At 37.4% G+C, this 12,792-nt stretch overlaps 1 protein-coding gene across 1 annotated transcript in view; it reads right to left on the reverse strand.

The window, feature by feature from the left end:
* Nucleotides 1–2,570: 2,570 nt before the first annotated feature.
* The window catches only part of LOC141926213 (gamma-aminobutyric acid receptor subunit pi-like), a 47,545-nt gene continuing 37,323 nt past the window's right edge, over nucleotides 2,571–12,792 (reverse strand). Inside the window, exons 8-10 of the mRNA XM_074831638.1 lie at nucleotides 9,610–9,762; nucleotides 8,543–8,736; nucleotides 2,571–2,879 (exon numbers count right to left, since the gene is read on the reverse strand). Coding sequence (XP_074687739.1) covers nucleotides 2,571–2,879; nucleotides 8,543–8,736; nucleotides 9,610–9,762 — 656 coding nt within the window. The remainder of the gene's footprint in view (nucleotides 2,880–8,542; nucleotides 8,737–9,609; nucleotides 9,763–12,792) is intronic.

Consider the following 12,792-nt stretch of genomic DNA (forward strand, 5'->3'; position numbering starts at 1 on the left):
CTATCAACCAGAGAATGATTGCAGAAAGTACAAGGTCTTTCCCCTTTCCTTTTCACCAGGTATGACAATACCATTTTCATTGCCAAGGCTAGCTTTGGGTGCCTCAGCCTCAACTTCAGCCTCTGCTCTTAGCTCTGAAACAGACTTCTCTAACTCTAATTTACCTCTGAGTTTTAGCCTTCAATGCATCATTCCTGAATGTCACTTACAAGAATCTTTCCAGCTAACTCGAAGGAATTTGGTAGTTTCTGGGAACAGTTTTGTATGTTTGAATGGGATAATTTAAATGCTGTTCTTCATTCTTCACACATCACACTGAAAATCTGTTCCCCTGTCCCCTGGAGGGAACATCTTTTACTTACACAAATTCATGTCAAACCAAGTTTTGTTTTTCAAATTAGTAATTAATGCAGAATTATGCAAAGCAGAATAATAAATAATCTGGCTGTGCAGTCTATTCTTTCATGAAAATATGGGGGACTTCAGTGTCTGACTCCGCTTACAATTAGCACATCAGTGGGAAAACAGACCCTGTTATCAGCTAATGCACTGTAAATAAAGCTGTCCAGACCTTCAACAGCTTTCTAAAACAATATTTAAGGTGAATCATCTCCAAGTTAATTGGAAGCTACAAAACTAAATGTTTACTTTATGCTTGTAGTAAATGTAAATCCCAAATTCAGTGTTAACACAACAGGTAACTTGCAACATGTGGATAACTATTTGAAAAGAATCAGGATTAATGTAAACTTCAAATTTAAAAAAACTAAATACAGAGCTTTAACATATGCCTTCTGTGAATTTTATGGGAGTAAGAACTGGAAAGAGATCTCAGAGTCCAGTTCCACACCTCATTTCCAAGAAAGAACCTCATAGAAACTGCTCCTGAATAAAGGTTTTAAGGTTAAATCTGCAACAGCAGATGTTAATGTTAAATAAAAAATAGATTTTTTTTTTGGCTTGTGCTTAACACAGGCAGTTTTGGTTTGATTTCTTGAATGCATTTGCTTTTATATGAATGACAGAAGAGCCACAAGGTACTAAAAGCCACTAGACTCTTCTTGAAGACTCATTGCCTCAAAAAGCCTTGCAAAAGGCATTAATGATTACAGTAGAAAAGCAAGCTTTCAGTACTCAACCCATTTAGAAAATAAAAATACTGAGATGATTACATTGACCTAATACTTGTTTACCAGTGTGGAATGACTTTTATGGATTTAGTTGTGAGCAGGGGCAAATCTAATGCACACTGGTATTTTGCACTTTCTTTCTTCTCATGTAATGGTGTTCTTCACAGGCAGCACACTAGTAGAAAGGTGTATCAAAGAGTCTCAATATTGTGGGGGCTTTTTAATGCATTTCTATGTGTGCAGTGTGTCAGATCATCATCAAAGTCAAGGTACGCAGTCTACAAAAGCACATATACATATTTATACGTATATACGCAACCCACAGATACATCATGGTTAGGAAAAAGGTGTAAGTGCTTCTAAACTTCCAGACTGCAGTATAAGAAACAGGTTGCCATATCAATAACTTCTGTAATATCTGTCAGTGAGGTAACTACTCAGAAAGACTGTTATGTTTTTTCATCAAGTGTAACCATTCTCTCATGTGGGTCATAATTTCATCTGTGTAAAACTTTCCCTTTTTTCATCAAGAGTTATTGCATATCCAGGGTTTTCTTTTCAATTCAAGAAGTAAGCTTTTTCATCTTTATGTGAAATTTTTAATGGCAAGTGACTCAAGAGAAATTTCCTAAACTGAAAATTAAGCATACCAGATTTTTCCTCTGCATGATAGTTACCCAGGCAGTTGTGACTGAGCAGAGTACAGAGTATAAACATCAGAATAAATGGCTGTATTCCATTAAGGATTGGCCAAAACCTGAGTATGTTACCACCTGGGAGAAACAGCTCTCTGGATCTAAACCTTTTGGCCCCAGTCCATTTCTATATTCTGTCCTGCACTTATTCAGAAAAACCATTGAAGCCTATGGGAGTTCTGTCTAAAGATGTAGGACAGAGTCTTGATAAATATCTGTGACCTTACAAAGATGAATATATTGTCTGGTTTGTGTTATTAGTCCATGCCTTCAAAGCTATTTCTTGCTATGAAGCAAAACCACTTTGATCTGCAATTATACATTTTCTTACATAATCTGGAAAATTTATGCATTATTGACAAGGCTAGAAAGAACTGAATACTTAAAGCATAGCAGGAAAACAACACTTTGTTGGTGGGTTTTTTTAAATGTATTCAATGCAGTTCAGAAAGAAGTGTAATATAACACTTATTTTACAAAGTTGACCATTAATTTATTAAAAAGGACTTACTGGCCTTTAATAAACTGTTTAATACAGGACATGCATGCTAATAGGAAAGTCAGTTTTGAATGACACTCATTTAACAGTGGAAAAGTGAGTTAACAAGAAACTTTGAAGAAATGCTTGAAAAGATAGCATGTCCTTTCATATCCCTTTATCCAAATGCAACTTCTTCATTTTTCTGCAACTTCCCCTCTCATATCCACTTTCTAAACTTTAAACCAATTTTACACATTAAAATATTTACAAATACAAATAATATACCCAATAAAATACATTAATTATGATGAATGATAATGGGAAAGAAAATCTGGCATAGTTGTCTATGTGGTAAGGATTTTTAACATGGAAGCAATCAAAGATACAGAAAAGTCTTTTCATGACTGACATTGGTGAGCTACAGCCATTACGTTTACTTCTCTCCCTTTTCCTGTTGCTGGTTTTGCTGTTCTTGTTTGAATCAATCTTGTTCTTATTCTCAGGGGCACTGCAACTGTTAGCAACTGCTGCCAGGACTCCATTCCTCTCTTCTTCAGTCTCTTCATCCTCATCCTGATAGGAAACAAAAGGTACTTAAGTGCATGTTTCATCATCTATTTACTTTAGAGCTGAAGCAAATAATAGGATTTTTTTTACGACTCCTCCTGTAGCTCGTTCCTTGATTTCAAGGGAGAGAACCTACATGCACCAGACAGCTCCTTTCAGTTTTCAAAGCCTCCATTTACAGTAAAAACACTGACATAAACAACATCTTACTGCAAAAGCTTTCATAGGACTGTCAAGCAAAGCCGGATTTGTTCAAATATGGCCCACTAAGCTTTACTGAAGTCAGCAGCAAATCCATGAAATGCACAAACATAAACCGTCTTCTGTTCAGGGAAAATACTGGCAAAGGTCAGCGTCTACAAAGCGGGTAAAGCAAAGCCCCAGTCTGGAGATGGAGAAGGTGGAGGAGCTGCCAGACCAGCTAGTCAAGCTGATTGCACCCTAAATCAAGCACCCCATAGTACAAGACACTTTCCTTCTGTGCAGTTGGCTACTCTATTCCTGGTGCTTTGTGGTGATGAAAATCAAATTACTTTTAAAAAAAAGGCACAAATAAAGAGGATCATAAAGGGGAACAAGCCCCACAACTAATTCAATACTAAATAGCTCATACTACTTTCTTTCAAGTCCCGAAACCCATGGTTTAAGTTCAAAGTTATGCTAAGGTTAAGCACATTTTTATGTGCTTCACTGCATCAAGACAGCTCTTTGGAGAATGTTGTATAAGCCTTCTGGTGGGTTTTGTTTCTTTGATTAGAAATGGCTTGGAGCCATGAAGTTCATGTATGAAATCTTCACCCTTTGAAGTCAGCGGGTTTTCTGTTACTGACTCAGAGGACACAGGATTAGACATCAGCTGCAGCTTCAGCTCTAAACAAAAACTTTTTTGACAGTTCTGCGGTACTTAGTTTGGTTCAGGATATTGCAGAGATACCAGCAGATTCAAGCTACAAAGAGTGGCTCCAACTTTGTATCTAAACTAAAGCTAAATTTGTATAGTTGGAGGAGAGGTCATTTTAATTCAGCCAGGTGTACACATAATTTTAATTTTCTCCTGATGATTTTACTACCTTCCAAATCAGTGAGTGGCATACAAGCAAGAAAAGGCTAAAGATTTATTTGTGAAATGTAGAATGCAGAATCTCTTTCCTCTGGTCAATTTGCTTTTTCCATTTGCATCATGAGAAGAAATAGATTAGTCAAGGACAAACTTTAGAAAAGTTAAGATGCACAGCCCTATGTGTAGCCACACAAAAAGCTCATTTTGAAATATCTCAGCTATTAAAGTCAAAGAAAGATCATTAAGCCACCTGAGCAATCTCCATGCTGGTGCAGAGTTGCTCTTCTGCCCAGGGTACTTGCAGATGGCATGGTTCTTGAGCCTTTCTTCATCTAAAATTAGTAATGTCCTTGAAAATTAAAGTGGAGTCTGGACAATGTCCTCAGACTGCTGTGAATCAGTGAAGCAGAACAGATAGAGCTAGAAAAAGGGATTATTACTGTTTTTCATTTTCAATGTGCCAAAAAGAATCCAGTATATTTTGAGAGATAAACGTAGCTCAACACAACATGTAATCCTAAAAATACACTGACTACAAAACCTTGCTGATCCTCCACCTAGCCTCCTTTAGCTACATGAGAATTTTGAAACCAAAGGCCAGGATAAAAATCTGCCTATAAAGCATTAAGAGGATCAATCCATAAAATTCCAGTCTGAACCTTAAACAATCCCCAGGATAGTACTAAAACTCAAACCTGGATTTTACTTGGGGCCTAACTCTGTTATAAATACCTAGCTCTTCTACTTCAAAAAGTTCATACAGCCAAGGGAAGCACTGGGGATGGCAGAGGAGCCTTTGTCAGCAGCGTCTGGCACTTGAAACAAGGCACTGGAGCGACAGCCTAATGAATGCACTCAGTGCTTCAAAAGTTAATAAAATAAAGAAACCTGTCAGAAGAGTCCTGAGTTTTTTTCTCCTGCTTTCATTTTTTAGAAAGGAAAAAAGAGCAAAACAACATCTATACTTCAAAAATGGTAGGATTTGGGGCATTATTCAGTGTAAGAGTCTATTTGTCTCTCAGGTAGGGCCAGCTTAAAGTTGTACAGAATTAGTTATACTGCAGAGCATGAAAGGACATTGCGTACGTGCCATTTTTCTTTTCACACAACCACATGTGAACAATTCACAGGAGGTTGATGCTTTACTAAGCTGTTCTTAACTCCGTTCTACTCCCCAAGAGGCAGTTATTACTTAAGCAGAAAATACCATACACAGTGCATATGTGCTTGATTCTGTTTGCAGTGTTACAAGGCAGGCTCTTGCAGAACAGAGACGACTTCCCAGCAAAAGTGCTGTATCGCATTGCTTGAAAAGGAGAAAGCTAGTCTAGAGGAGAATCACAACGGCTAGTTTATTAAAAAATGAAGTCTTATGAACTGGGACTCTCAAGGGACTTTTCCAACTCGCTATGGAGAACCGAATGTGATGAAAGATTAGGCTGGTTTATTATTATTAAAAAAAAAAAAAAAAAAAAAGTGTTGCAAGTGTTCAACTGTAGCTCTAATTTTAAATGTCATATTAAGTTTTCTCTGGATTACAGCCGTCGTTGAGAAAATCGCAGCTGGCACTAAGAAGGGCTCTGTTTGGGTACAAAATCAGTAGCATGCGGGAAAGGTACTGTACATCACCTGAAAAGCACTGTAAATGACACCTGCTACTGTGGCTGCTGTTTATTGCTGACATCTAACAGCCAACAGAATTGAGGAAAGTTGTCACTTCCACTGAGTAATAAAGATGGTCAAGATTAAAAATATTTCAACCTAGTGTTGTACACCTGGAACTTATGCGGTGGTCATAAAGACTGCACAATGTTTGCACAGAAGTGCCATGTAGGCTGAACACTGTCCTTGTAACCCTATTCAGTTTTCAAACTTTTCTTCTTTCTGTCCAAAAGGGAGAGAGGTTTAGGTGAGAGACAGATGAAGTGCAAGGAGGAATTCTCTGTTTTATAGGAGGTTATAATTCATACCTTAAAAGAAAATATTCATACCATACCAATATTCATACCATCAAAGAGAAGAAACTCAGGATTTTGGAGAGGCAACCTCTCCATTTAGGCAGTCTGTTATGCAGTTGATGTGAATGGCACATTTTGCCTGACCTTCCTTGTAGCAGGTGGTTCCTCTGCTTTTGCCATTAGCTTTGAAGCTGTCTCTGTGGGTCCTGGTTCACATGATGTGAGACAATGCAAGAGTGTGGATATGATGAGCTCTTTCACCAGTTTATATTCTAAACTGGAGATCCCAAGGGCTTCAAAAGGACCTGATATGCCAGTGCCCAACTGCTTTAAAGAGCAAACCAGAAACCAAATCAGTACAACTATCCTATACAAGGCAGAGGGTTACATTTTCATCTCACCTCCTACATTTATTTACATAATTCTGAGTGCAAATTTTGTATCAGCTCACATATGAGAATAACAAACTGGGAAGTGAGATTTCCAATTAACCTATGTCCACAGAATATGATAACGAGGACAACACATCTATGGTGCTGATACTCACACAGAAATTGTTAAGTACCTGCTAGACAGCGACACAAGATTTTAGCTGGTACTTCTGTCCTTGTGATATTTTGTTTTTTACACTGAGAAATGAGAAATACAAATCAGGTGTGCTCTCCATGGCACCCTGCCGAGTAAGCAGTGCTTGACCTTGGCTACAGTTGGAAAAGGACATGACTGGCATTTTCCTTATTCTACGGAGTCTTGAGTTGATCTAGGACCAACCAACTGCCATTTCCTTATATGCTTGTGTTTGTGTGGGCAAGAAGTGAGTTGGACTGGCTTGCTCACTCCTGATGCACAGCAGAAGGAAACATGCCTAAAGTGACAAGACAATTCTTTTCAGTCATTAAGTCCATCACAAAACTGTACCTTAAGTTTTTTTTCCTTCCTCATTTTAGGGCTGTACCTCCACTTCCTTCCATGCAAGTCTTTCAAGTCCATGAGTTCCCATGTCTGCCCCATCTGCAAGCACTAGTATGTGTGCCCCAGATGAAAGGGAATCTGACACAGGCAAAGGCAAGGGCAGTCATAAGTGCCCTTCACAGATCCAAATATGCTTAATCACCCAAGCACTGAAACACTTTACTTTCTTACTCAAACCTCCAATAAGCTTGCTGCTTTTTTTTTTTTTTTTTCCTGCTCTGTGAGCAAAATGACAACCACTTACTTCACAAGATGGATTTGCTCAGAGGGAATTGTCACTGATGCTACCTTGCCAAGAAAAATTGCTTTCAGGCTTTCCACTCAAATCCTCATTCAAAAAAAGTGTTTGCCCATTTGCAGACATTCCCCCATTAGATGTTGTCTTTTAAAAGCCACTGGGTGGCTCAGCTTTGTGTTCATTTTTCAATCCTTCTCCACACACCTAGATCTAACGACAGCTTTGAACACATTCCTATGCATTTACAGAACCTATCTCTCATCCAAACAGCCAAAATCCCGTATTAATTGTTGAACTGTCTAGGCATTAAAAAAAACCCATATCTTGGCTGATCTTCATTGTTTTTAAGCTTCTTATCCTGTTTCTTGAAACAGGATCCTGTTTCTTGAGCCTATCGAGGAGCTTTGCTTAGGCATTTGTGATGTTCTGTCCTAGTTTAGCTTAAATAGTTAACAAACTTTCTTCTTCTGGCCATTTATCACTACAGGTCAAACTTCTTCCTGTTTTTTTTTCAGTTATTCTCCCTTTCCATGTTTTACTTTTTTCTATTTGTCCAGAAATTTCATAAGCTGCTTAAAATTTTCTTTTCTGTCATGCATATTAAATTCAGTTCCATAATTAAAAGCTGGAAGACAATCAGCTTCCAGCTTCCTTGTGATTTCTTTTTCACTGCTTATGAAAGCAGTGCTAAACACTGGAGATGGAAGATGTGACAAAACATCTTCACGCGCCTGTCCTGATTATTTCAGCAAGATGACAACTACCAGACTCAAAAATGCTAATGCTGATTTAATCCCTTTTTATTTTAAGTATATTTCACAGTATTTCAGAGTTATGAGAAGCTCATTAGGGCAGCAATAAATGTTGCTATAATAATGATGAAGAACAGAAAGTGAATCCCAGTCCGAGCTTCAGCTGCAGCTGTTGAAAAAAAAGGTGCAAGTGGAAGTCTATAGGGGTCTGATACACATAATACATGAAGCTGTCTGCTAGTAAACTGACTCAGATACCATGAATGTGCAGAAGATTTCATAAATGGAATGTGATAAAATCTTTTCTTTTTTGCTGTATTGCAATATGTTCAAGTCACTGAGCTCAGTATAATTTTTGAACTGTAAGTAAGTGTATGCCATTGCTGGGGAGATGACAAGTGCCTATTATTTTTGTGAAATGGCTGGCACATTGTTTGATAAATGGCATAAAGTCCATGCCAAAAGAGAGAATCATTATGGAAGAGTGTTTCAGTTTGCTTGATCTCTTCCAAAAAGTTCCAGGTATACAAATAATTTTTCTTTTTCTCAAGGTTATTCTGTTTTCACTGTCCTTATTCTAAAATAGAAACTTCCTTAAATACATTTACCATTAATGTTAAGATAATTCATTCTCTTTAACAGGTATAATTGAGTCTGTTTTGTAAGACAACAATCAAAGCATTAAATACCTTTGGAAGTTCCTTTGAACTGAGGCGATGAAGAGTGCAGAAATGAGCCACAGCATACTCTAACAGTGCTCCAAAGATGAAACTGAAGCAGATACCAAGGTACACATCAATTGCCTTAATAAAGCAGTTAGCATTTGGGAGTGAAGTCCTGGCTCCCATCATCAGTGTTGTCATAGTAAGGACTGTGGTGACACCTGTGGAATGCAAAAATCTAAGTTCTGATAAAACACGGATAGCAATGAGGGCCTCTACTGCAAGGGCCCTGCTACAAGACAGTGTTTCCTGGCTCTGTGAACTTCTACTATGACACAGTATATAATGTGTCTGGTTTTGGAAAGACTTTCAAATTAACTTGAGATTCTGAAGTTAAATGCTTCAAAACACTCGTGAAAAATGTTTGTAAAGCTGAGAAGCCTGGAAATTAAAATGAGAGAGATTTTGGTGTCATAGAATATATATTTATGATTAACACATTATTATTACAATACTATGCAAACACTCCCTTTAAAACATTCAGATACCATTTTGCTCAGTGCAGTTGCCCACTGGCCTCATTTGATGTGAAATCTTTCTTTCTTCCCTATTCTGTAGGAGTGTTTTTCCCAACCCACCTGCAGTCTGATCAGAACTGATTTGCATTCTTTCTCTTTCAGAATATCCTTTATTTCAAATTAATTATATTTGAGCTCTTATGATTCTCTTACTATTAATGTGTTGATTAGTATGTATCATTAGACCTCACAAAAGCCTCACAATTCTGTCTGTGCATGCCATGTGTTTGAATATGCTGAAATTATTTTCAAAATTACTTGAGTTTTTTCCTTTAATTTCAGCAGCCTCCCCTGCCCTCAAGTGTCCTGTAGCTCCCAAAAATGTTTTCTTAGTTAAAGAATAGCAAGGCTTTAATGAGAATCTGCATGATGTACTACGGATTGGCAAACCAGAAAAGTCATTCCATAAAACTCAGCAGTGTTTACAGCTTTTGGAAACAGATGCCATGTACATGCAATAAAGAAAGCACCTCACTGATCCAGCTCTTGGTTTGGTTTGGTTTATTGACTTCTCACCTATGCAGATTCTGGCTGGAACTGATGACTGGCTTATCCAAAACGATACCCAGGACAGCACAACCAGTAGGATTGATGGTACATATGTCTCTAATATGAAATACAAGATGTTTCTCTTGAGTTCGAAGTGAAACACTAATTTTGGGTAACGTCCTGTGGAAAGAGCAAAGAAAAAAATATTGTCAAGGTGCAATTCATAAAAAGTTCTTTAAATTATCAATCTGTGTTACTTTTGTTCATTATAATGCAGCAAAAGCTTAACAAACAAGCTTGAAGAAAATTAAATGCTGCACTGAAAATCTCTATCATGAAGACTCTAAATTGAACTGAAGGAAAAAGTCAAAATATATAACACCCAGTCACCATATCCAAAGTTTCATTAAAGATGTCTTGAATTGGAAATTCACTGAGGATTAACAAAGGAAAAAATAAATCCATCAATGTGTGGAAAGGATGTTTCATTATATAACACAATGCAAGGAAATTTGAAATCACATATGTATTTAACTGTGGCTATTCATAAGAGTTAGCACAATGAGCCACTATATAAACTAGCATACCAACAATTGTAATTGTATGACATTAGCTTGGGTCCTTATCTTTGACTGCCTCAGATATCAGATTTATTTTGCTTTTCTTTTCATTTACTCTTGCTCAAGATGTGGATCAAAGGCACCTTCTCTGATACTGCTGACCTATCTCTTCTATTCCACTTAAAAACAAGCAGTGTCTTTGCATCTTCACTGTCTATTTTTTTTTTTACAATAGTACATTACAGTGTTTGTGCTGTTCTGAGCAGTGTCACTGTTGTGGCACAAATTATTTGCTTCCAATGAGTGATTTCCAGAAGATGAAAGTTTGGGCCCACAGTCAAAGACAGAATTGGGTTTCATTAAGGAACAGCACACTGGTAAGCAGAGCCTGAATTTGATATCCAGCTCACTAACTAAACAAAATTTGGCTATGTTTGGGCAACAAAAGTTCAGGATCTGAAATTGTTACCAGTCCAACAGATTGAAGTAAGGCAAAAGCTTGCTTTTCACTAAGTTAAATGTGCAGAACAAACTTTTTATTCTGACATTCAAAGTTCAAAATTAAGTGTTAAATTATTTATTTAATACATTAATTTAACAAACTTCTTGAACCAGAATATCCGTAAGAAAGTAATGCATGAATATACTGTGGTCAGATAGCTTTGACTTCATCTATTTTAATCCAACAAATTATGATCTCCAGGACCTATGTTTGTTTCCATTGCTGAGTGCTGTGAGTCAGGACAGAACTACAGAAGGGTGAATGCACTTTAGCAACAACAATATACGCATAGACAGTCTATTTGTGCATCCCTCAGTGCACTGTGACACATGGAGTCAAAGAGTAATTTTAAAAGCTTGAAGTGCAAGTAATGGATGCCAAGAAACATCTTCTTGCTCCCAGGCTAGAAAATGGATGGTTAAATTTCCATGTTTAAATTGCATCCAGAGAAGAATAAGGTTTCACAGAACTCTTAAAATCGGAAAGAATCAGTAGATTATGCAGACCCTAATCATAAATCATTAAATTTCCTCAGTTATCCCTTGCTTTGAATTCAATCACTTTGATTGGAATAGAGTCCACCTTTCACAAAGACATCTGAGGATATCTAGACATGCAACATCCACTATTTCTCTCAGGAATCTGTTACAATGGTTGCCTAATTTCTAATCTTAATGAATGCCTAATTTCTAATCTTAATCTGACTTCAGTTTTCTGCTATGTTGACTCTGCCTTTTCACGAGTAGACTAAATAGTCCCTTGGTAGTCAGCAGTTTCTTCTCCTGAAGGTACAAATACACTGTACTTAGAGTTGTTCTTTGTAAATTCAACATATCAAAATTGCTTTTAAGTATAAGAAGACCAAAGTAAAACACTCAAAAGTTAGGAAGTGTAAAATTTACAGCTGACTGTGTAACATTACTTCTGCTTTTGTTTGCACTCATCCTTGCACTAAATCAAGCACTAGTGCTATGGAAGAACACTCAGTCTATACAATAAAAGACTATACCATAAAGCATATTTAGGAAAAGGGAATTAAGGTTGTACAGGCAATTGTAAATCTGTGGCTTCCTAGTGTGCAAGAGCAAGCATTTAATACCCTAATAAAAGCTGTTACGGATTTTATTAATTTTGCTTCTTGCAATCTTCTAGGCTGCTATTTAACTAGAACTCAAAACACATACTTTTAAATAGAAAGACAAGATTTTCTCTGCAGTGTTTGTACCCCAAACTGTCATTACTGTGGCATGGTGCAGCTAGCACACAAAGGACAGTAGCACAGCCACCATGAGTGAGGGAAGGGTGTCAACCCAGAGCTCATGTGAGAGTGCAGAGGGTGCAAACCATCAGTAGGAAACTAAATCCTCCACAAAAGATGTTTGTCTTGTGTTTCTGTGATGACCAAAGGGAATGACAAGGTGCCATGTACCCAGCAAAGGGGAGTGAAGCGACCGGACTATGCTTCCTACAGGTTACCACAGGCACTTGGGGGTTCCCATGGTTCAGGCTTAGAGCTTGTCTTTAAGAAGGAAAACTCTGAAATAGCCAATACATAATAGCCATACAGCAACATCCTCTACTCCTTAGCATCCTACAACTGTATCTCTGTTTGCCTTAGTATAGAAGCCAAGTGTGTACACAGAAAGTTAGTTCAAAATATCAAATGTGAAAGTCACACTTTGCCACTTTGCTGCAATTTCCAAGTGTAGACAAGCCCTTTGAACATTCCTGTGTTCTTTTATGTTATTTTTCCTGATGCCACAAATTTCCGAAGCAATGTGAACAACAAAGACAAATAAAAGATGTAACAAGCTGAGTGGGTTTTGGGGAACAAAGAAAAGGCATTTCTCTAACCTTAAGGCTTTCTGCTTGCCAGAATCCAAAGAAACATCATGGACATGATAATAATAGTGTCAGCATTTCTCTAAAGAGTTCAGAAGAGCTTTTATAACGGAAATTTTGAAGCATTCATATGAGCTCCTCCTGTAATAAACTAAAGGAAGAAGTAGTCAAGAAAAGTATGCAATGCATACTTACCATACTAAAGAAATGAGGAATAGGACAAAATAAAGATAGGGAAACAATACAGTCCTTCTTTAATCTACAATCCACATGCACCAGACGTTATCATAAAATCTATAGAATGGT

The sequence above is a fragment of the Strix aluco genome, chromosome 7 (assembly GCF_031877795.1).
Source record: "Strix aluco isolate bStrAlu1 chromosome 7, bStrAlu1.hap1, whole genome shotgun sequence".
NCBI classification, from domain to species: domain Eukaryota; kingdom Metazoa; phylum Chordata; class Aves; order Strigiformes; family Strigidae; genus Strix; species Strix aluco.